Here is a 23,416-nt window from a genome sequence, read left to right on the forward strand (position 1 = left end):
AGAACACAGACATCATTGTAGAACTTTGAAAAAGACAAGAAAAATCACATCATCAACCAGTGAGGGAAGGAGCTGGATTATCTTCATAGGAGCAATAATTTGACAGATAGCTAGTCAACATCAACAGAAACTATAGAAGACAAAGGAATGACAGCTTCAATGTGCTAAAAAAAGAAAACCAAAACACCTTGTTACATAGAATTCTTCAACCCAGAAAAAATAAGAAGTCTTATTCTATAAGAATAAGGTGATCATTCCTATTGCTGTCTGAACATTGCACAGGCTGCCAACACCATGAATTTTGAACTTCATGGCAAGTTTTTAGCTATCCATATGTTACAATGCATGCAATGCAGAAATGCCCAAATCTTATGAATCAAAGTGTGATCAGAATTGATGACTTAGACATTTGGATCAGCACAAATGCCTTCCTTTGTGAACCACTTATTTGTGCAGAAAGAGCCAAATTATCTATGCAATAACATTCTGTGGCAAGAACAGTGAGCTGAAATCTACTAATATTCCATTAGTAGATTTATAGCTTAAATCTACTAATATTGCATTAGTAGATTTATAAATCTACTAATATTCCAGTGAGCTTAAATCTACTAAAATAGATGTGAGCCAAGGTAAACCATAACCTCAACATCTAGGTAAAGCACTTTTAACTCAAGAAGTTATAATCACAGTGAGAGAGTCAGTCCTGACAGTTATTTAGAAAGGGTAATAGAGAGTACAATATCTTCACATGCTCAAAAAGATCTAGAAGCAATGGAGAGGATGTGGAGAAAAAGTAATCCTCATGTACTGTTGGTGGGAATGCAAACTGGTTCAGCCACTGTGGCAAACAGTATGGAGGTGCTTCAAAAAATTAAAAATAGAATGACCATATGATTTGATAGTTCTACTACTGGGTATTTACCCAAAGAAATGAAAACACTAATTTGAAAAGATATATGCACCCCTATGTTTGTTGCAGCATTATTTACAATAGCAAATATATGGAAGGAACCCAAGTGTCCATCAATAGATGAATGGATAAAGAAGATGTGGTATACATACACAATGGAATATTACTTAGCCATAAAAAATGAAATCTTGCCATCTGCAACAACATGGATGGATGTAGAGGTTATAATGCTAAGTGAAATAAATCAGAGAAAGGCAAATACCATATGATTTCACTCATATGTGGAATGTAAGAAACAACCAAATAAAAAAAAGACAGACAAAAACACAGAATCTCTTAAATATAGACAGCAAACTGGTCATTGCCAGAGAGGAGGTGGGTGAAGTGAAATGCATGAAGGGGATTAAGAGTACACTTATCTTGATGAGCACTGAGAAAAGTATAGAATTGTTGAATCGCTATATTGTACACCTGAAACTAATATAACACTGTATATTAATTATACTTGAATTAAAAAAAAGAAGCAATGGATTTCAAATTAAAATTTGAATCTGAAGAACATTTAGCTTCAGTAAGAGGAAATACCAAGAGCAGTATTTACAAAAATAATCAACACTAATGATATAAACCTTCTTAGGTCCTTCCAGTATATCCTATATAGCAATATGTTTATTTGTATGCTTTTTCATTTTAAAATTAATAGAGCTTAAGAAATGAGTAGCTTAGAGAACAGCTGTGATTTTTGACCAAAACAAAAGGAAGGGTTTTCCAGTAAAAGGGAATAAATGGGATTAGTGTTCATTGAAAAAGCCTCTAACATTGAAGATTCCATGACATATGTAAAGAGTTAACACTGGAAAAGTAATTTTATTTTAAAGCTGATATTGTTTGTTGGATATCTTGAAGGTAGAGTTTTAAAGCTTTTCATGCATCAGGCTCTTGTTTTGGACTTACACCAGATTGAAGGAGTCACCTTTTATATACACTTGTCCTGTAACATTTCATTTTAGCAGCGTGCATTCAAGAACTCATTCAAAAAAGAAAATTATGTAAGTGTAAACATAAGAGGTTGTACCAAAAAAAACCCCAACTTTGTTCTATTATAAATATTTCTGAGAAATATGGTGTTTTAACTTGGCTCAAATGATATTTTTTGCAGTAAAATTCTCATTAAAGTAATATATGACTCTAATAGAAAAAAATCTTATTGTATTACAGGATATCATATTGATTTGTCAAAACGTTGTCATTTGGTAAAGATATTATCTCAATTGGGGCGCCTGGGTGGCGCAGTCGGTTAAGCGTCCGACTTCAGCCAGGTCACGATCTCGCCGCCCGTGAGTTCGAGCCCCGCGTCGGGCTCTGGGCTGATGGCTCAGAGCCTGGAGCCTGTTTCCGGTTCTGTGTCTCCCTCTCTCTCTCTGCCCCTCCCCCGTTCATGCTCTGTCTCTCTCTGTCCCAAAAATAAATAAACGTTGAAAAAAAAAAAAAAGATATTATCTCAATTAATATCTTCCAGAGGTGGTTTAGAATGCTATATTATGGACTAATTATATTAGCTTTGTAATTTGAAAATAATTGAAAAAAATACAGTCATAAATTTTGAATAAACAGAGGAGATGTTCACATCCTTTAGAGTTTCAGATTTGCCTAACTTGTAAAAATTGCTATGTGCTAAGGTCATGTTTCTCTAATAGCTAAATTATGATGAAAAATAGTTAACTGCAATCTCTTTCTGAAGTAATTTTAATAATGGATATATCTTTTTTTACATAAAGAACTGAACATTATTTAACTAATTTCCTATTTAGAATAGCAGCATAAATCTTATGTTAATGCTTTCAAATATGGTACTGCAGAAAAAGTGAGAGATTGATCAAAATGAACCATTACGTAAAATAATGTTACAAGTTCAATTTATGGGCAATATTTATTTCAGGTGCCGGAGGGCCAATTCTAAACCCAAAAACAATCCCATAAATGTATTTTGTTCCTGCTTCAGTGCTGGTTATTAGGCAAGTGTTTCTGGTCTCTAGGATCAGTACATGTGGGGTATTTGCTAAAAGGAAATTAGACTTCCTCTTCCTGCTTGAATAATTGTAGCAGATTAAGGCTTCTACTGCTAACTTGGCAAACTGATTTTGAAACGAAATGTTTAAGGCACTGCATAACAATGGAAACAACAACTACAAATTCTGGACAGGAGAGCTAGTCAGGTGAATTGATAACCTACAGCCTCTACCCTTGGTGGCAGAAAACCAGCAGAGCTGCTGTTGGCCATGTGGGCCCAAAGGGGCAGGACTGAAGACCTCAAGACCCAGCTGGTTTCCCCTCAGACCTTTGCCAAATCCTATGCTTTTAGGGCAAAAGTCTAAAAATCCAATCATGAAAACATCTGAAAAGTAGAGCCCTCTCTTGGTACTGAGGACACCTGGCAGGGACAGGGTCAGGGAAGGGTCCCTGATGAAAACTCTTGGTTCTTTGTGAAAGCCTTGCAGAGGGGTCCCTAGGACCAGGGTGAGCTAGAGGGAGACTGAGGCTTTACCATGACTCTACTGCACTTCATTCTGCTCATCCTTTAATTGGACCACCACCCATCAGCATCTGCACTGCCTCGTTGAGAAAAGGGCAAACCTTCTGCAGGGGAAGATGCTACTGCCAAAGTTCCTACATTTCACACACAACTTATGATGATGGATAGAAAGCTGTCAAGGATGGTAAGAGACAGAAGCAACCGACCAAAAGCAAGAAGGAAAATGGAAAGAGGATCCTGATACTGAAGTCATTAAGCAAAGACTTTAAAGAAACCATGACTTATATTTGCTGAAAACAGATAAAGTGCAACCTTTGTCAGAAAATTAGAACCAATAGAAATGAATCAAATAGTGACTTTATTATTGAAAAATAGAAACCCTGCAATTAAGAATTCAATGTATTGGCTTAGCAGCATAGCAAATACAGCAGGAAAAGGGTCAGTACAATGCATTCATAGAATACATCTAGAGTGAAGGAAGAGAAAAAAGAATGATAAATACAGAGGAGAGAATAAGGGACATATGGGACAATGGAATAGCTGGGTTCCAGAGAATGGGGAAGAGGCTTTTAAGGAGATGATAATAGTTTGCCATCCAGCCTCAGTATCAAAATGAGAATCACTCATAAGAACATCATAGTTCAACTGCTAAAAATGAAAGAAAAAGGGGAAAGTCTTAAAAGCATCAGAAGGAAAGAAAACCCCATGTTATTTTCAAAGGAATGACAGAGACTAACAGATGACTTTTTGGAAGACAGAGAAATGACATTCTTACGTGCTACAGAAAATAACAGCTAACCTAGAATTTCATACAACTATGAAATTATTCTTCAAAAGTCAAAGTCAAATAGTGATGTTTTCAGACAAGCAAAAACTGAGGGATTTATCACCAGTAGGCCTGCACTAAAAGAAGTACACAAAAGAGGCTCTTTCCTTTTTTTTTTTTTTTTTTTTTTTTTTTTTTTTTGTGGGGGGAGAGAGTGTGCAAGAGAGTAAGGGGCAGAGAGAAAGAATCTTATGAGGGGCAGAGAAAGAGGGAGAGAAAGAGAAAGAGAGAGAAAGAGAGAGAGAGAGAGAGAGAGGAGCAGGGCTCACCTGAAGCAGGGCTCGAGCTCACCCAAAGCCAGGCACGAGCTCATGAACCATGAGATCATGACTTTCGCCAAAGTCAGATGCTTAACGACTGAGCCATCCAGGCAACAGCTCTTTCCTTTTAGAAGGAAAATGATCCCAGACAGAAATACAGATGTGTGGGGCTCAAGCTAAGACAGTGGAGCAGTAGGACCCTAGGCTGGTCTAGTCCCTCTGACACAGCTGGATAACTATCAAATCAACCTGAGAATTAACAGAACAAACTCCACAACCAGAGGGAGTGAAGAGCCAACATGGAGGAAGGTAGGAGGTGTGGAGTCACAGTTTGGGACTGAAACAGACAGTGGCTGCCACAGAGGAGGGAGAGCCATGGTTGAGGAGAAAGGCGAGAGAGAGTGGGGTACAGAGGGGAACATACAGGAGAATATTTCCCCAAAGCCATTGTCTGGGAAAGTGAGAGGGGCTGATTTATGTGAGTTCTAGTAATCAGTGGGGCTTGAAGACTGGAGTTTTAAAGATCTGGCTTGGCTGGGAGAGCCCTGAAGGTGCTGCCCCTCTCCTACAGAGAAGGCAGGCAAGCAATCTGGGGGCATATGGGGCATGGCATGGAAACAGCAATCTGAGGAGCACCTGGGACACAGTGGAGAGATTGTTCACTCTTCTTGGAGCATATGCCTGAGAGGTAGTATTTATGGAGGCACCTCTCAGGGACAAAGGAGATGGTTGGCACCATTTCCTCCCCCTACCCCTCAGCATAGGTGCAGAGCCACCTGAGGAGGGCAGCTTGGCCCTGACACTGGCTGCCTAGCCTGCTTGCTCCAAGTCCTACGCCCCGGTGCTCTGGTGCGACTACCATTCTCAGTCAAACCTCCCTCAGTCCCAGTGCAGCTAGAGGCTCCTCCAGAAGACGAGCACAGGTCCCTGCCCACACTACATTCCTGAAGCCTTGAGTTTTAAGTCGGCAGGCTTGGCTGGGATAGTGCCCTCTGGCTGCCCAGAGGGCACTGCACTGCTCCTAGAGAAAAGGCAGGTAAAGAACTTGGGGGCAGTGTGGAAACAATGAAATGAAAAATGCCTGGGACACACAAGGGGAGATTATTCACTCTTCTTGAAGTGCTTCCCTGAGATGCCACATGCATTGAGACTCGTCTTCAAGGACTAAAGAACTGACTGGCACCATTTCTATCCCCCATTCCTCAGCATAAACACCGAGCCACCCATGGGAGGAAGCACAGCCTCTAAACTGACTGCTTCACTGGCTTCCACTAAGTCCTACACCTCTGTGCTCTGGCAAGATTGCCCTTCTCCTGTAAGTGTACCTCAGTCCCAGCATGGTGGGTCCCTTCCCCTGAAGGCCAGCAGAAACTCCTGCCCACACCATGTCTCCTGACCAGACAGTTCTGTAGGGTCTCAGTTCCAGTAGAGGTGATGACAGGTCTCATTTCATAAGCAGACCAAGCACACCTAGTTAAAACTTGTCACATCCTGGCCAAGGACAAAACACTGCCTACTGCAAGCAAAGAGAGCCTCTGCAGATGACCAGTCTGAAGGATAGAGCAGCCAAAATACAACAGCAGAGAGCACACAGCACATACCAGAGACATGGAATGGAATGGAATATTGCTCAGCCATAAAAAAGAATGAAATATTTCTATTTGCCAGGATGTGGATGGAGCTAGAGAATATTATGCTAAGTGAAATAAGTTGGTTAGAGAAAGACAAATACCATATAATTTCACTCATGTGGAATTTAAGAAATAAAACAAATGATCATAGGAGACTAAAAGAGGAAAACCAAGAAACAGACTCTTAACTATAGAGAAAAACTGATGGTTACCAGAGGGTAGGTGGTGGGGCAGGGCGGGGGGACAGGTTAAATAGGTGAAGGGGATTAAGGAGGGCACTTGTGAACAATGGCTATCGTGTGGATGTGTTGAATCACTGAATTGTATACCTGAATCTAATGTTACACTGTATGTTAACTAACTAGAATTTAAATAAAAACTAAAAAAAAAAAAAAAAAAGCAAGCAAGATAAAAAACACATACACCCGTCAATGTATAGGAAGGAGGGAAGAGAAACAGAATGGGCTAAAATGTGAGTAAAGCTCTGCTTCTTGATTTGGGTGCTATGTACATGGATGTGTTCACTTTCTGAAAATTCATAAGCTCTTCATTTAAATTTGTGCATTTTTCTATGTGTGTGTTATGCTTCACTTAGAATTTTACCAAAACAAAGCAAAACAAAACTGCTTAGTGGAAAATTTACAGCCTTAAGCGCATACATCTAGAAGAATAGCTAAAAACCAATGAGCTAAGCAGCCATCTCAAGAAATTAGAAGAACAACAACAAATTAAACCCAACGAAAGTAGATGGAAGGAGATCATAAAAATTACAAATAAGAGCAGAAACGAATTAAGCAGAAAACATACACAGAAGATCAAGAAAACCAAAAGCTGGCCCTTTGGTTTGTAAAGATTAATAAAATTAAAAAATCCCTGGTGAGAGAGAGATAGTTAGAAAAATAGAGAATCTGAAAATGAAAAAGCAACACTTAGCTGCTGACCTTCTTCGTGTTATCTCTCCTGGGTGGAGTTGGATGAGCTGTCTCTAAGCCTCCCAGGGGGCATTCAAGTTGGAAGCAGGGATCCCAACAGATCCTCAGAGGCCAAGTGTACATGATTGGCCATGACACCACAGATTCCAGTACCTTCTGTGCCACATGTTTTTATCCCTAAATCTGGATTACTGGGGTAGGTCTCTGCATGTTAGTCCAAGTAGTGGGAAGGCTCTTGACTGGTCAGATGCTGGAGAACTGAGTTCCCTAGGATTGAGGTAGGACACGTAAATCAGAAGGACTGACAGACTGAAAGTTCCAGAAAGTAGAAAGTACAGCTCCTGGCATAAAGGGAAAGAGTCAGATGGAGACCCTTCCCTATATTCTATGCTGATTAAAAATGTCTTAAGCCAGGTCTTGACCTGCTGGAGTGTGTTCTAGAGGTCTTTCAGGGCAGCATGTACTTTTCTCAGGTATTAACCAACTTTTTCCAGATTGGTGGTGCCACGAAGTACAAGGATATATTAGGAAGAGGTTTAAATGTGTGAAGGGCAGTGTTGAGAGTGTGTGGGTGCAGGAGGGAAGCAATCTCAGCCTGACATTTAAAATAAACTGCTCTGGTCAGTAAGAGAATTTTGAATGTTGACTTATGAAACTGGATCAAGGTAAGAACCACGAACAAGTGTCAGGGGCCTATTTCAGAAGACCTGAGTGACAAATAGCTTTTATGACATTGGAGTGTGAGTAATGCACTACCACAGTAAAGCAGGTCAGAGCTTCATACCTATGGCTATTCAGGAGGTTAGGAGGGTAGCCTAATCCTTTAGGCTAACAGGGTATATCTTTGACCATGCACAGATCTTAGGGATGGTAGTATGAGGCAGTGTAATTTCTGATACATGGTCACCAGACATTCCTGTGGCTATATTTAACAGGACTGATGCATTACCAGCTCCAGAGACACAGCTCACGGAAACCTACCAAAATGGCTCTCTTGGAATCATATAACACAGACAATCACGTTTTAATCTTGTGAATAGGCTGCACGACAAGGTAGACCCCTCAGAGGTGGGCTTCTCTGGTAAGAAGTACAGGAATCCACCCTAGTAGAAAATGTTGCTCTGTCCCTAGTAGAAAATGTTTCCCCTCAGGGTGCCTCTCTTCTCCCTTTCCCCAATTTCCCCTTGGGTTCTAGGAGACATTAAGCTTTCTCACAATTTGATGCTCAGTCAGGACTAACGTGGTCGGCTGCAGATGGGACCACAGTTTTCCGTGGGGAGACTTTTGTAGGCCAGGAATACTCAGACCTGCAGTTCCGGCCCAGGAAAGCCCACCCACCAGTCTGGCTCCCTGGCACACAGGACGTGGTAGCTCAAAGCACATATAGACATGCCAGGCCATCTGGCATGCTGCATATTGAATTTTCTGCTTTTCCCAGGTGCAGTTGATTCTGAAACCTAGGATACAGCAAATGAATGCTGGGTCCCTTTTAGGGACCTCTGACATAAAAAAAAAAAAAAAGCAGCCTTACAGCAAGCAAATTCCTGAGAAAGGAACAATGCACTCCACTGGTGTAGGATTTCATGAAAGAAAAATATATTTTCAGCTTTGGAATTTACTGGAATTGTTGCCACATGAGGAAAAACTCATTTCTGAGTTGGAAGCTTTTATCTTCACTATACAGCTGAGTTGGGGAGGCCATCCAGGAAGAAAGTCTACAGACACTGTGTGGTATGATGGTGCAGGTTAGAGTCACAGCCATTAGAGAAAAAAAGTGATGAATGAGGCACACATGCCATCCCATAAAACACAGAAATATTAACCTGGCTAATAGCACAAGCCTTTACTGGGATGGCAGAGCCTTGCGTTCCACCAGACCGGCATGTGCAAGGCACTTGGCTGAACTGGAAATTTCAGCATCTTTTTCAGGGTAGGCTCAGAGATGAGTCTATACCAGATGACCAAGAACTGTCCTAGAGGAAAGTGTGTGGAGGTGGGAGGGGTGACAGAAGATTCTCGAACACACCAAGGTCAGACTCTTGCTTGTGTCAGAGGTGGTCAAGCAAGAGGGGCATGCGTCTTACAAACAGTCCTAATTGGACATAAACATCCCAATAACTATCCCGTCACTTCTACACTTTCTCCAGTGGCGGGAAACACAGGCTTTATGAAATTCTTACTATCTTGCATCTGGTTTAGCTTCTTGCCCGCTGCCAGCTTGGAGCTGCCTATAAGCTTCGCATCATTCTCTTGCGTCTCATACAAAGAGTTTTAGGACACTCTGATCCTTTAGTTGAGTTCCGGATTCTCTGGCTCCTTTCCAGCCTTGGTGGGATGGGGACAGAAGCAGCCTCACGCGCAAAGGACCTTCTTCCTGCGCCTCTTCACTCGGTCACCGACAGAGGGCGCTGCAGGGGCTGAGCGCAGGGACCCCAAGGGCCCCCTGGGCTGAGCCAGTGATGGAGACAACTGGGGACCCTCATGAGACCCCAGGAGCCGAATCCTCTATCAGAGTCCATCTCTTGTAAAAATTTGCTTTGTGCAGTTGCTTATGAGGTCACTTAGTTTGTGTCAAGTATCCAGAGCTTCCATTTAACTGGTTGTGATGTTTTAATGTTCATTTTTTGTATTGAGTTTGCCCAAAATGTATTTTATTCAATTTGAGAACTACCTGTGATTAGGCTAGTAGTACAAAGGGTGCAGTCTCGTGATAAATTATTTTGACTATTGTTTATTTTCCATGTTCCATTACCCTTTTTGCCTTTTTGCCTTTTTGCCCTTCTATTACTGTTTTTTTTTTTTTTTACGTAATCTACTCTTCCCCTTCGAAAAAATACTTTGTATTATTTATATTGTTATTATTTCATCTATTCCTTTGTTAAAGGGTCAGCTGGGCCTTAAAGGTTTAGTGTTCACTAGAAACTCATGTCCTCTGTTATGGAAAACCCACACTGTAAAATAAGCCTCTTTTATTCTAGGGTAACTATTAATGGAGAGAGAGAGAGAGAGAGAGAGAGAGAGAGAGGTTTTAAATATAAGGAATAGAAGTCTCATGAAAGGCTTTGAATATATAGGTTCAAATTTCTAGATTTTGTACAAAAATAGCAGTGTTTCATAGATGCCATCCTCTAGTAGACAGTGTGATATTTATAACTGTATTTTCTCCAAGATATGAAAAGCATAATGACACAGATCATCTCTTAGAAGACGAGTTCTCTGGTTTGGATTTTAAGGATTTTTAAGGAGAGATTGGAGCTCATTCTGGTGAAGTTGAAAGAAACACAATTAGCTCCTTCCTCCTTTCTGCTTTTTGTCTGCCATCTTCTCTCAGGTAACAGCCGGCAGTAGCAACGTGGGTCTGAATGTGGCCCAGTACCTGCAAACTCTGGTTTTGCTTGGAAAGAGGGAAACAAGGCTGAATTAGCAGCTGCCACAATGGACAAGGTGTTTGCATTTTCTAGACTTTGTGGGTGTTGGTGGGTTTTGCAGTATTCTTGGGTATCATATCAACTCTGGAATTTTGGGAAGGTGGGATGCATGAGATACTGAGGTCTGGATTAATGAGAAATTGTGAGGAGTTAGTGCTATTTATATAGTATATGAACTCTGAACTCTTTTTTGGCTGTACAAAGCCCATGCGGACATCGCTGGCATCATTCGAAAATGGCCTTGGAGTTGACTTGGAAGAGACCTGTCTTGGCTGATGACAGCAACTTCTGGGGGTGACCTCTGAACTGGCCCCGGGTAGGTGCAAGGGAGCAGTGACAAGTGTCTAGGGAGGCACACATGGTGTTCAGACAGGCTTCCCTTACTTCTGTGGGTCTCTGTCCTCACCGAGAACACTACCTACAATTGCGCCTGACCATAGACTCAGCTGAAAGTCTCAATGGGTCAAAAGGAAGAAGTGTAAGTTGGGGATGAGGTGGAAAAGGGAAAATTCTCCCTTCCTATTGCTTGTCTAGCATCAGCTTCTAACTAATCAAAGGAGGAACTGCTAATCACTAAACTGGTTGGTCAGATTCCCAGTGTGGACTGAGCCATGTTTATTGGAGAGCAGAATAACTCTTCTTTAAAAGGTGGGGGGCACCTGAGTGGCTCAGTTGGTTAAGCCTCTGGCTCTTGATTTTGGCTTAGGTTATGATTTTACAGTTCATGGGATTGAGTATGGCTCTGTGCTGACAGTGTGGAGCCCGCTTGAGATTCTCTCTCTTCCTCTCTCTCTCTCTCTCTGCCCCTCCCCCACTCTCACCCTCTCCCTTTCTCTCTCTCTCAAAATAAATATTTTTAAAAAATTTTTTAAATTAAAAAATGAAAGGCTGTACCTCTCTGCCCCCTCCTTATTCCAAGAAGTTGGACATATCTGTATGCTGTATTCCGTTTTTGTGGTGCCCACTTGCCATATGTGTCTGACCAGGGACCACTTGGTTCCCTCCCTCACCCATATTTCCCTGTTTCTTCCTCTAGATGGCTCAGAGGCCACTTGTGGGAAAGATAAGACATAACAGTTGTTGTCCTTGAGCATGAGTCTCTTGCTTTCTCCACAGGAGTTCTGAGCACTAGCTTAAGTAATTCATTAATTAATTGAATAAATATTTATTAGGCCTCTCTTAGGGAGATGCTACTAGCGATAAAAAACATCTCTAAAAATATTATCTCGTGTTGAACTTATGGGTGATTTTTACTTTGATCTTTTCTTCAAATTTTCTGTAGGGAATCAGTAAACTTTAAAAAATGCATATACAAATGAGATTCATACACACATAACAACTACATTGAAATGGAGAAGATTCTGGGTTTATGTGTGGGGAAGTAACTGACATCTTGGATAGCATCTGTCTTCTAATTTGAACTTTCTCTGTAGCTTTTTATGGTGGAGCTTACTGAACCCCTCACTCAGAATCATATGGATGGGAGGAAGGCCATATGTTAATCACTTCTACTTTCCTTCCTCTGGTCAAGGACTTACTATCCCAGTGACATCTGGGTCCCCATTTTGATGCCCAAATAATCCCCTGCCAGTCACTCTGGGAGGTAAGCCCCCAGCACTGACTCCAACTTCAAAGTTCCATCCAGTGTATTGCCTGGATATGATACCTGGATGTAATACCCCACCCCCCATGGGACCAGAACCCTGCACTGAATCTCTATCCTCCTGGTGGTGGCCCTTCTGGCCTACTTTGATCTTATCAGGACATCACGGGAGTGAAAAGAGCAGGCTCCAAGGTCACACTGCCAAGGTCTGACGGGTCCCACCCTGTGAATAGTGGAGCAGCTGCATTTTTCCTGCACCTCAGATTCCTTATCAACAAAAAAGGGAAAGTATTATCTGCCACCTAGGGTTCTCATGAAGGTTAAATGGGACAATGCGTGTTAGGGTGCTCAGCATGTGCTTGGCACATCAGGAGAGCTCAGAGATCTTCAGTTCTGCTATTACTATTATTACTCCTCTATTCAGGACATCAGTCTTTCCCCAAATGGCAGTTCAGGGATCAGATCTTATGAGCCAGGCTCAGGTCCCCAGGGACAAGCACAGGCCACCGTCCGTGGGATGGCTGCAGCCGCCCTCATTCCCATCTGCTATATCTGTCTAATTGGACATCACGGTAATCAGCTGGGCATGCCCTTCAGACACGGCCTCACCCACCTGGCTGCAAGTCCAGACACAGCGTCCTAGTTAGGTCAGGTTCCCTTGTCTGCCCTACATATTCTCCTGCCAAACGCGGTGTCTCTCTGCTTTGTCCCACACCGGCCTTTAGGAGAAAGCTATCATGCCCCATCTCATGGACATTAAAATGGGCAGAATACTTCCTCCTTCTCTTGTTAAAGCACTGTCCAGAGGCAGGGGTATGGAGAATCTCAGCAGCCCTGCTTGTTTCTAGCTCCCTGTGTCTAAGGCATGGAGAGAAAGAGACTCATTTTGTGTACAGAGTGGCTTTGAGAGGGACCGAGAGAGTCTTTTTTGTAGAGTGGTAATTTTACTCCACCACACCTATACAGGTGAAAATCACTCCTGAGTCTTTCCAGTTTCTTCTTATTTCCCTTCTTGGTAGGAAAGGGGTGCTATAAGGTGGTCAGCACACACGTCTTGACCCCAAGTCCTGTCCCTATCCTGCCCCACCACACTTCCAGTCTCCTGGTCCCTAGCAGGTCAAGGACTTCCAGGAAAGGCTGGATCTCTGCATCCAGTGCCTTCTGACTGCTTATGGGCCCCGGTCCATCGAACATCCAACATCCCCTACCTCTTCCCTGGGGCTGATGAGCACAAGCAGGTGAGGCTGGTTCATACCCCAGCTGTACCACACACACTACCACGTCTGTTTTCTCCTCAGAAACAATGGTGCTGGCACCCTCCTCATGGTGCTGTCATCAGCATAACAGGGTGTAAAAAAGTGGACACGAGTGGGTACTAAATCAATGAGAGCTCTTATGTTATGGCTCCTTCCCTTCATTCTGTACACATGTTCAAGCCCATCTCAGTCCTATTCCCCATGCTGCCACCTCAGAGTCTCTCACAGCCTCTTTGCTGGAGGAGCGCCAGGACACTTCGCTCTCCTCTGTCAGTGCAGATGTACCAGAGGGCCACCACCATTCCAGTGTGCCTAGAGGATGGACAGGTTTCCTGGGACTGGAAACTTTCAAAGCCAAAACCAGGATCGCTCTGAGCAAGGCAGGATGAACTGTTCACCCTACTCTTTCTCATCAGCTTGTTGAATTTTCTTTTTACGATAACCACCACGGCCCCCATATGGCAACTGTGCATAGATGCATTCCAGACCGTGTCTCCCGTGACCTCTCCGTTGGCACTCACCAGGTTGTGTTGACGATGCCTCTCTGATAGGTTCTCCTCCCTGACTCCCATGGCCCCACTCTTTCCATTTCTCTGGTGCTACGGCAACTCTTGCTACATAACGAAGGAATCAAACACTTAACAACTTAAAACACTACTATATTGTGATCTCTCATGGTTCTGTGAGGTGACTGGGTCCAGCTGGACAGCTCTCCCTTGGGGGTCTCACATGCTGTTGCCATGTATAACAGCCGGGCTGCACCCCACCGTCCCTTGGGTGGGGACAGCTGGAGCAGCTGAGCTGGTGAACCATCTCTCTATGCAACCTTTCACGTGGCCACCGGGGCTTCTTACAGCACCGCTGTCTCAGGGTTCTAAGAGTGAGTATTCTAAAGGGTAGGAAGTGGAAGCTACCAGTCTCTTAAAGCCTGGGCCTGGAAGTTGGCACAGCATCACTTCAGCACGGAAACTCTCATGGGAGAGGAGACATGGACCCTCCTCTCAAGAGGACTGTCAAGGAATCTGTGGCCACACTTAATCCTCCATACTTGATGATCTCTCTTCCTCCCCCTCCTCCTCTTCCTCTCCTCCTTCTGTCAGGAATCTGTCTTAACTCTCACCTATCCCCGCCTGCCCACTCCCCATGCCTTCATGCCTTTGTAGGTGCTGTCCCTTTCCTGAAATGACCTCTCTACACTTGACCCCCAACACAGCCCTTCCCACTGGCCCAGTCTGCCTATGAGCTCCTCTTATGTATGGGGATGATTAACTCTGTAGCCCACAGCTGGGTTGGGTGCTCCTCCATCTTCACTGACATGGGACACTATAAGAGGTATGTGCTAGTCTCCTGTACTAGAATGCAAGAGCTTTGGCAGGGACCAAGCCTTTACCTCTAGATCGGAGAAGACTAGTACAGTCCAACAGACCTCCAGCACTATAGGGTTAAGAGAGGCAGGTGAATCTGTATGTTCTTTTGCTGACATGGTGACTCATCCAGAAAGGTCTCAGTCTGTGATAATAGGGCCTGACCATTTATTTGTGTTGATGAAGAGCTTTCATGTCATTGGGAGAATCTGACACATATCCAACTAGAAGTCAGCACTATCTGTATTGCTGCAAATCTGAATTGACTGTTTGGTTATATCTTTCTGTTTTCTGTAATAATGCTGAGTCACTCTTTGTATGGTCTGTTATTTAATCTGATAGACTGACACTTCTGTGGACTGAAGATCAATTTTGCTGCCCCTGATGTAATGGAATATTCGACATGGTAAGAAGTGATTGCACCCAACACTTTGGCTTCTCACATTGGGTAGACTGGGGGCAAGCCGGCTGTGTGTGTCTCCTTACTTGTATGTCCTGTTTTCCCACCTGGACCCCTGCCCTTCCACTGCCACAGTCCTATCGTTTTATTGGCCCTGTTCAGCCAGAACCACTGCACACTTAGATTGGCTTCGCAGCCAAATGGTATTATTATGTGAATATCTCCAACCATTTCACTCTGGTCTATTGAAGAGTGAGTGATTGTGTCTTTGGTGACGTGGATTCCTTTCTCCACCACTCCCAGAGATTTATCTCCAGAACGATTACTTTTAGGCTTCTAAAGCAAAATGTGAAGGAAAAAAGGAAGGGAAGAAGAGCACCCTGAGTGTGAGCTACAACCAGGAGTAGGTTTATGGAGAAGTTTAGGTGGAAGGAATACCAGGGGAATTGTGTGGTGAAAGAGAAAAATGAATTTTAGGAGTATTGCTGTGAACTATCCATTTTTTTCCTCAATCTTGAAGAAATATAAGTAAGAACATAAGCAGTATGTTGTAGAGTACAATGCTGACCATGATTTCCCTTTGGGACAGTATTAAACTGGATGAACAATGGAGATAGTCATGGTGTCCCAGGAAATATGGAATAAAAATAAGATGACATAATAATATTGATGTCCACTATCTTGCAAATATTTCTATGGAGCCATTCTTGTTCCTCACAGAAAACCTGTGAAGCAGCATGAGTACCGGGCTTATGTTTAGTCTCCCCAAGTAGACTTGAGACTTCCTGAGGGCTTGGAGTCCATGGCTCAAATGTTTACTGTAGTACAGATGGAGACACCTCCTTGGAAATCACAAAACAGTGATTGAAAATGGCAGCCTGCAGTGCAGTTCTCAGCCATACTGGCTCCAACAGCAGAGCAGTGCTGGTGAAAATATGCTCAGGTTCAAATAAAAGGCTGTAACAATGTGTCACCTGAACCAACTTGATTGTCCACCTGATGAGACCCCTGTGTCTAATCATGGATCTGGGTGGCCTCCCGGCTCCAGGAGGACTGGCCCTTGCTCTTGCTGCATTGCCGGAGAGGAGAAAGCATGTGCCAGAAATGCTAATGAGGGGAAGCCAGCTGGTTCTCCTGGAGCCCTGCTTTTCCTCCAGTGCCTTCGGTCTTCAACTCTAGCTGCAAAGCATTTCTCACAGAAAACTCTCCGAATAAAGCCATTCAGTTCACACAGTTGTCACCATGACACGCCCTTGTCCATTCCCTGAGGAGAAATGCCAAGTGCAATGTGCACTGCTGATCTGACTCCCTTTCCGAGTGGCACCGCAATCCTCCCTAACTCAAAGCCTTCTTCTTACACAGCGGATCTGGTTACACCAGACACACCTGGCCTTCACTGGATGAATCATCCATCCTTATGGGGCTGCACTGGGGGCAGTACACATTAACTTCATTGTACAGATGAAGAGACAGAGCGGGCCACACCGGGGTTGATGTTGAGCCCACCTGTCTCTCACTGGGAAGCCCCTTGCCCAAGTGTGGACTGAGAGGCAAATGCTGACCCCTCCCACCTGTGTAAATTTCACCTCACCAGGCTCAATGGGTGTCATTAAAAACTAGGTGCTTAGATTTGGTGTTAAGTATAATCAGGGGCCACTGTGTGCTTTTTAACTTTGGGAGGCTGGATGGAAAAGGATCTTGGGAATGTGCTAATGTTTGACGGACATTCTGACAAACGCAGGATGATAGAATCAAAGCGGGCAGTAGCAGGGAGTGATTCTGGAAACGAGGACACAGTGGGGAAGGATCCAATGTGGGAGCAGGGCAGGACCAGTGACCTGAGCAGGGGCAGGAAACCAAGGCAAGGCAGAGCAGTTAGAGGACTGTGGATTTCTGGTTGGCATCCAGACAGCTGTGAGAAGGCAGAGCTCCTGACCGTGATAACAGGACACAACACAAAAGTGGGTGGAGAAAGGAGATCCCTTCAGGAGAAACTCTTTTTGGCTGTAATCAGTGGTGGCAGCAGGCACATTTTTCTTCCTGCTACCGATGAGGAGCAACAATGAACAGGGAGCTACATGGAACAGATTTGGGCCAAGGATCAACACAAAGATGCCTTCCCTGTAGAATCATCACCCTTGTCATTGCTCCTGGGCAACATAAGCCCCAATTTTGAAGGTGTTCTGATAGGAGCACACGATCAGCAAGGACTGTGGTGACTCCTGAGGATTAAGCCTAGCCTGCTCTAAGCCTGACTGCACATATTAAAAAATAGTAATGGAGTTACTATAATGATACGGCATTTTAAGATTTGATCAGGATGAGTAAAGCTGAAACTTCACTAGTTCTTTCTTTCGTCAGTGTTAAAATTTGCATCTTTTTGCAGTTCTCATATTACAGCAATTATTAGTATAGTCAAACAGCCAGGGGCCCACTAGGGAAAAGTTATGCCAGAGAAAAGGAAACAATTCAGGTTTTATTTCTTTTGTGTTTTATCATGCATGTAATTCCTTAAAGAGTGCAGAAAATAATCTGTTTTGAATGTTCCTAATTTGGAAGTACGTTCAAAATCCGATTTAGCCAGACCTTAAAAAAAATTGTATAAATCAACAGCAATTACCTAATTCTAAATTGAATCATAACCCTGAAGAAATGTACTGTTAGAACATTATAGACTCCAAGTAATCAGTGATGTATCTCTACTCTTATAAAAGGAAATAATAAAAGGAAAAAATAAAGACAAAAATGGAAAATAAAAATAAAATAACAACCCCATTTATTTTATTACTTTAATTTAACCCTCAGATAGAAAGAATGACCTCCTGTTGTATTTCAACATTTAAAATCTGGCCTATATGCAAAGTTTGTAAAATAATTTTTAATTTTAAGAAGGTATAATTTACCAATTAGATTAATGTGTTTATTACTATTTAGAGACTTCAAGAGTCTTATTTCCATTAACGTCAAAAACTTCTGTAAACTTCTGGTTAATGGACTGTGTTCTGCATTTTTATTATAGCAAGAGGACCTTTGATGCTTTGCTGCATTATTGAAAGATAGTGATAGTAGAACATTTTGTACATCCAATCTCTTCCTGTTTGTTAATTTGGCACTTTTTCAATCATACATTTTTGAAAATATAAGTGATTTCACATTAAAATATAAATTCATACAGGATATTTACAGTTTTAATGCATTCAGACTCCTAAAGCTATAGTCCATCACAGCATTTTAATTTATTTGATTTATATGTGTGCCCTGAGCTAATATTCTAATCATTTTTAAACTCAATTAATCTTTTTCTGGATACATTTTTAGTTTTTGACAAATTATATTACATTTGTACAAAATCTTACATTCTTTATATTGAGCACTGTTTTGATGTATTTGCAAAATGTAAATATCCGCCTTCTCAATTTCATCCATTTGTCTAAAACACTGAGATATTGCTAGTCCAACAGGGATACTGCAGAGTGAAATTGTCTCAGGTTTGCACCAGAACACTTATAAAATTCCATTTTTCTAAAGTGTTCGATTTTTAGTTATTTTGAATATGACGTGGCAAGCCATTTGTTTACTATAGAACATTGCTACTTAACCAAGTTTGAATACACTTGCACTCAGTTATGGCAATATTTTTTATAATTTACAGAACTGCTTTCATATTATAATATCTTCTAGTGGTATTTAAAGTGTTTCTTCATGAAGACAATTATATGATATGGCTTGTTATTTGAGATGAATATACACAAAATATTCTATATGTCACAGAAATCTTGGAAATCTTGAAAAGAACTTCTTTGGAAAGAATGGCACTATTGCTAGATGACTTTATACACAGACTCATCTTTTTTACGTTAGCTCATAATATTTCACATTATCCTTAGTACTTATTTCCTTGACTCTAAAAAGACAAAAACTTGGAAGCTGTGCTCATTCCTGCACCATTTTGAGCTGAGACTATATTTTGACCCTAAATGGTGTCGATTTCCCAATTAGTTGGAACTCCAAAGAAGGAAACAGGTGCGTAGTAAAGAAGTCCTTTCCTACCAAACTTCCAATGTAGATCAGATCAGGGCATATAGTCAGCTATTGTGTTTAATATTCATTGCTAATGCAAGTTTTTACCTTTTTTGTTCTTTCTGGCATTTGGGAAGTCATATTAAGTACTACTAGCTGGAACCTGTCTTTGTCCCCAAATCAAGCCCACCTATGTCCTTTATGATAAATGATGCTGTTTTCGGGATGGGGAAGATACTGGCATGACTTGGGCAAAGGGGGCATGCTGGGGAGGGTGGAGAAATAGGGTTGAGGGATGAGGGTGGGTTTTGTTGGGGCTTGGCAACAAGGCAGAGAGGTTTCAGCTGATGTAGTCAGAAAGCAGAACCATGAGGCTTTTGAGCAGATGGTACCAGAGTTGAATATAAAGGCATTTTGTCTGGTAGCAGAATCAGAATGGATTAGGAGGAGAAAAGCTAGAGACAGGGAGATAAATACTAAGGAAAAGGGAATCTCTTGGTGGGAACTTCATTATGACTAAACCAAAGTCAAGGGCCCAACCACATCTCATAAAATCATGTCCCCTCTACATCTGATAGTATCAATCTCCTATCTACATATGTTTGCCAATAAAAAAGGGGGGCATTTGTGTCATTTCTAGGAGCAAAGACACCAAAAGCTTCTAAAGGGAAGATACCAGGCCTTTCATCTTCAAATCTCTTGTTTTTGGAATATAGTAGGTCTTATAAAATGCTTACTAAGTGAACAAATGGAAATGAGAGTAAATAAAAATGGGAGCAAAACATGCTAGAGCCTATAGTTTTTCCTGAACAAGTCAAATGATAATAGACTTTAGTTTCCTGGCCATGTATCCTTTCCTCTGAGAACTGGACAGTTGGAACAAGGGACTATTCCATCATTACCTTTCAAAAGTGACATACTGACTGAATCCCTGCTATGGACCAGAAGATGCAGGAGGGATTTGTACATTTAGCACTCTCCCATACCCAAGTGGGAAGGGAAGAACTTGCAGATAAGGGTATTCTGTGCATTCCTTCAGTTGGTAAACATGAGGCCCACATAGATATTTCCTTGTGCAATGGGAAATGCACCTGTATGGGGATTTTTGAAAAGAATCCTTCCTTAACTACAAAAATGACTTATTTTCAAAGATAGCATAAAATTTTAGGAAATATCTCAGTAAAATACATGATGCCAAGTTTATACACCCAGAGATATCAGGAATCAAAGAAACAGGTCAGTAGTAGTAACGTATCACCTCCATCCTGGGGAATTATGGCCAGAGCCGAAAATCAGGGTGAAGTGTGGAATATCCCCAATATTCTGGGGCCATGATCAGGGAGTCTTGAAGAACTGGCTCAAGCAAAGCCAACACTGCACTACAGGATACAGAAGGGGCAACTATCACAAATTTGGAGAGCACGTGGAGGAGCACGGAGTGAAAAAGATCTGAGCCAAAAGGTTCTGAATCCAGAGGCCTATGAATGACCATGAACCAAACATCTCTTTGAAACAAAAGGAATGGCTGTCTGGGCTGGTTTGTATGGCTGTTGCCCAAATGCTCTAGATCTCACCTTTCATTATTTTTAAGCATTTCATTAAACATATGCCTCTCTTACACAGCACATTTCTCAGGGAAGCAATGCAATAGAACGAAGGACTTGAAACAGTTGAACCCCATCGCGAGCAACAGGAATGGGAAAAGTACTCACGTTCCACAAAGTAAGAGCTGGCATCGATCTTCCAGATGATCTGGCCCCGATGAGAACCATTGACTCCACGGTTCTTATAGTCCAAAAAGTTTTCTGACAAGACCTCATCTATACTCCCATGAAAGAAAGAAAGCAGAGTAGAAAAATGTATCAGCTAACAGTATATTTAGGGAAAAGAAAGAAAGAAAAAGAGCAAAGGATATTAATGCTATCTCTAACTCAACAGACGAAAAAGCACATGGAATCCAAATCAGCGAGCTAGAAGTATCCTCAGGTACCCTCTCGACCAACTCTTTGTAATACAGAGCCAATCCCCGCTCTGCAATACTCCTGCGATCATCTAGCTGGTTTGCAAACACTTCCACAAACAGAAAATAATTGCTTCTATGGCAGGCCATTTCACTTTTGAATAGTCTTTACGTGTGTGAAATCTGAGTGCAAAAATCTTCCTCTTAAAGCTTTCAGGAATTGGTCTCGCTTTGGGTTTGTGAATGAGGCATAAAAAAAACATTCAATCACACTTTCTGTTTGGGGCCCAGCTCTCATAGACCCCACTTTATAGCATCTCTTCTCCAGCCCGGATACCTGTCATCATCTAATACCTGGGACTCATCCATGAATTTATCCATCCATCCTTCATGCACTCATGCATTCATTTGTTCATTCAACAGATACTTATCGAGACTGAACCGTCTGTCATGCTGGGAAAAATGCAAGAGCCATGGTGTTGGGCAAACCCAATATGGTCCTTTATGAGCTAAAGCTTTAAAACAATTGAAGATGCAGACTTTATTTTTTTTATTTTTTTTAACATTTATTTATTTTTGAGACAGAGAGAGACAGAGCATGAACGGGGGAGGGTCAGAGAGAGAGGGAGACACAGAATCTGAAACAGGCTCCAGGCTCTGAGCAGTCAGCACAGAGCCCGACGTGGGGCTCGAACTCATGGACCTTGAGATCATGACCTGAGCTGAAGTCGGACGCTTAACTGACTGAGCCACCCAGGCACCCCGAGGATGCAGACTTAAAACACTAAGTGAAGAAATAAAGGTATTATTACAATTTGTGATAGGGGATGGGAAGGAAAAGAACAGGGTGCTCTAACAGGGAGTTTGAAGGAGGGAGGCCACCTGGAGTTCAGGGAAGCACTGAGGGATAAGAAGCCACAAGGGTGGAGATGGAGGGTGGGTGTGGAGGGGGCAGAGAGAGGCCTCGATATGGTGTCCAGGACCTAAGATGATGGAGAGCCTCCTGCATGGAGGCACTAAGAGGAGCTTGTGGGGGACTGTGTACTTTTCCTTTCCTGCTCTTTCTCTGCTCATCACATTGCAGTTGCCAATATCCTCCTTAAAGTTGGTGTCCAGACAGGAACAGCGTTCCTGGAGAGGACTGATCTGTGAAGGAGAAGCTGACTGCCCCCTCTCTGGTTCCGGACCTCATGTTTTCAGTGGAGGCTAAGACAGGGATATGAATTTTACTTTGGTTATCTATGGGGCCCTGGCAGAAAGTAAACACTTGAGCTAGATGGGTCTGTGGCTTTGAGAATCCAGATCCACTGCAGTGACAAGACAAATAAACAGAACTCAGGGGTTCCTGAGAGCAGGCTCCAAGTTCCAGCTCTGCCAAGAGGAGCAAGGTCATGGTTGTCCTTTTTGCAACTAAGATTGTATCTGCCTAGACTGGGAAAACAGGCAAGAAGGAGGTGAAAGGAAGGCAGGATTTGTAGCAAAGGACTCAGTTATCAAGGCTCTTTGTGCCATATACCAATAGCATCGAGTCTACATCTTCAGGTCCTCCCCTGCAAAATGGGGGTGGGGTACTAATCACTGGGACCTCCTAGTGGAGGAGTAAATGAGACAACTGGTCAACGTGCTTGTGCCCTCCTATGTTGACTGCACATTTTTGGCTATCTCGTCTTTGGTAAAGATAATTGGGCACAGCAACACTATCTCTGCTTCATTAATGGCAGGCACTGTATCCCCTGGAAAATCACTTGGTTGCAAAATTTGCCAGTCTTAATATTCACAGTGTGTGCTCACAGCCCTGGTTGGGTTACTAAGATGATTGCATAATATGTCTTTTACCGTAATTGCCTCATTTCTGCCAAAAAGGCATAATATTTTCCTAGCTCCCTGGGTTTTCAGTGTAGAGATTTGCCTCATTATAGCAATTCTCTAAGGAGAGGTATTTACTTGAATCTTCCACTCTGATCACCAGAATATTCATTTTAACAGTTATGATCAGGTATCCCTGTAAATAATATCTAGAAGGGATGCTCATTCATGCATTAGGTAAATGTGCAGTAAGTGTCTCCTCCACTCTGGGCATTGTGCTAAACCCTGCGGACACACTGGTGAACAAGATATGGTCTATGTTCTCGGGAAGTTTCTAATAGATTTGGGGGCTTATTCAAGAAAACAGGCAATTTCATTAGACTATAGTAAGTTTAAGAATAGGTTAACTATTAAGGAACCACAGCAGTACAAGGAGAACCTCAAGGAGAAAAGGATGGGATGAGTAGGTGGGAAGAATCTGCAAAGA

The 23,416-nt window shown here is 42.5% G+C and overlaps 1 protein-coding gene across 1 annotated transcript in view; it reads right to left on the reverse strand.

Annotated features, from left to right (window-relative positions):
• HECW1 (HECT, C2 and WW domain containing E3 ubiquitin protein ligase 1) overlaps positions 1–23,416 on the reverse strand; it is a 301,849-nt gene that overhangs the window by 214,060 nt on the left and 64,373 nt on the right. Inside the window, exon 3 of the mRNA XM_030307704.1 lies at positions 20,876–20,983. Within this exon, the coding sequence (XP_030163564.1) occupies positions 20,876–20,983 (108 nt within the window). The remainder of the gene's footprint in view (positions 1–20,875; positions 20,984–23,416) is intronic.

This window comes from Lynx canadensis, chromosome A2 (genome assembly GCF_007474595.2).
Source record: "Lynx canadensis isolate LIC74 chromosome A2, mLynCan4.pri.v2, whole genome shotgun sequence".
NCBI classification, from domain to species: Eukaryota; Metazoa; Chordata; class Mammalia; order Carnivora; family Felidae; genus Lynx; species Lynx canadensis.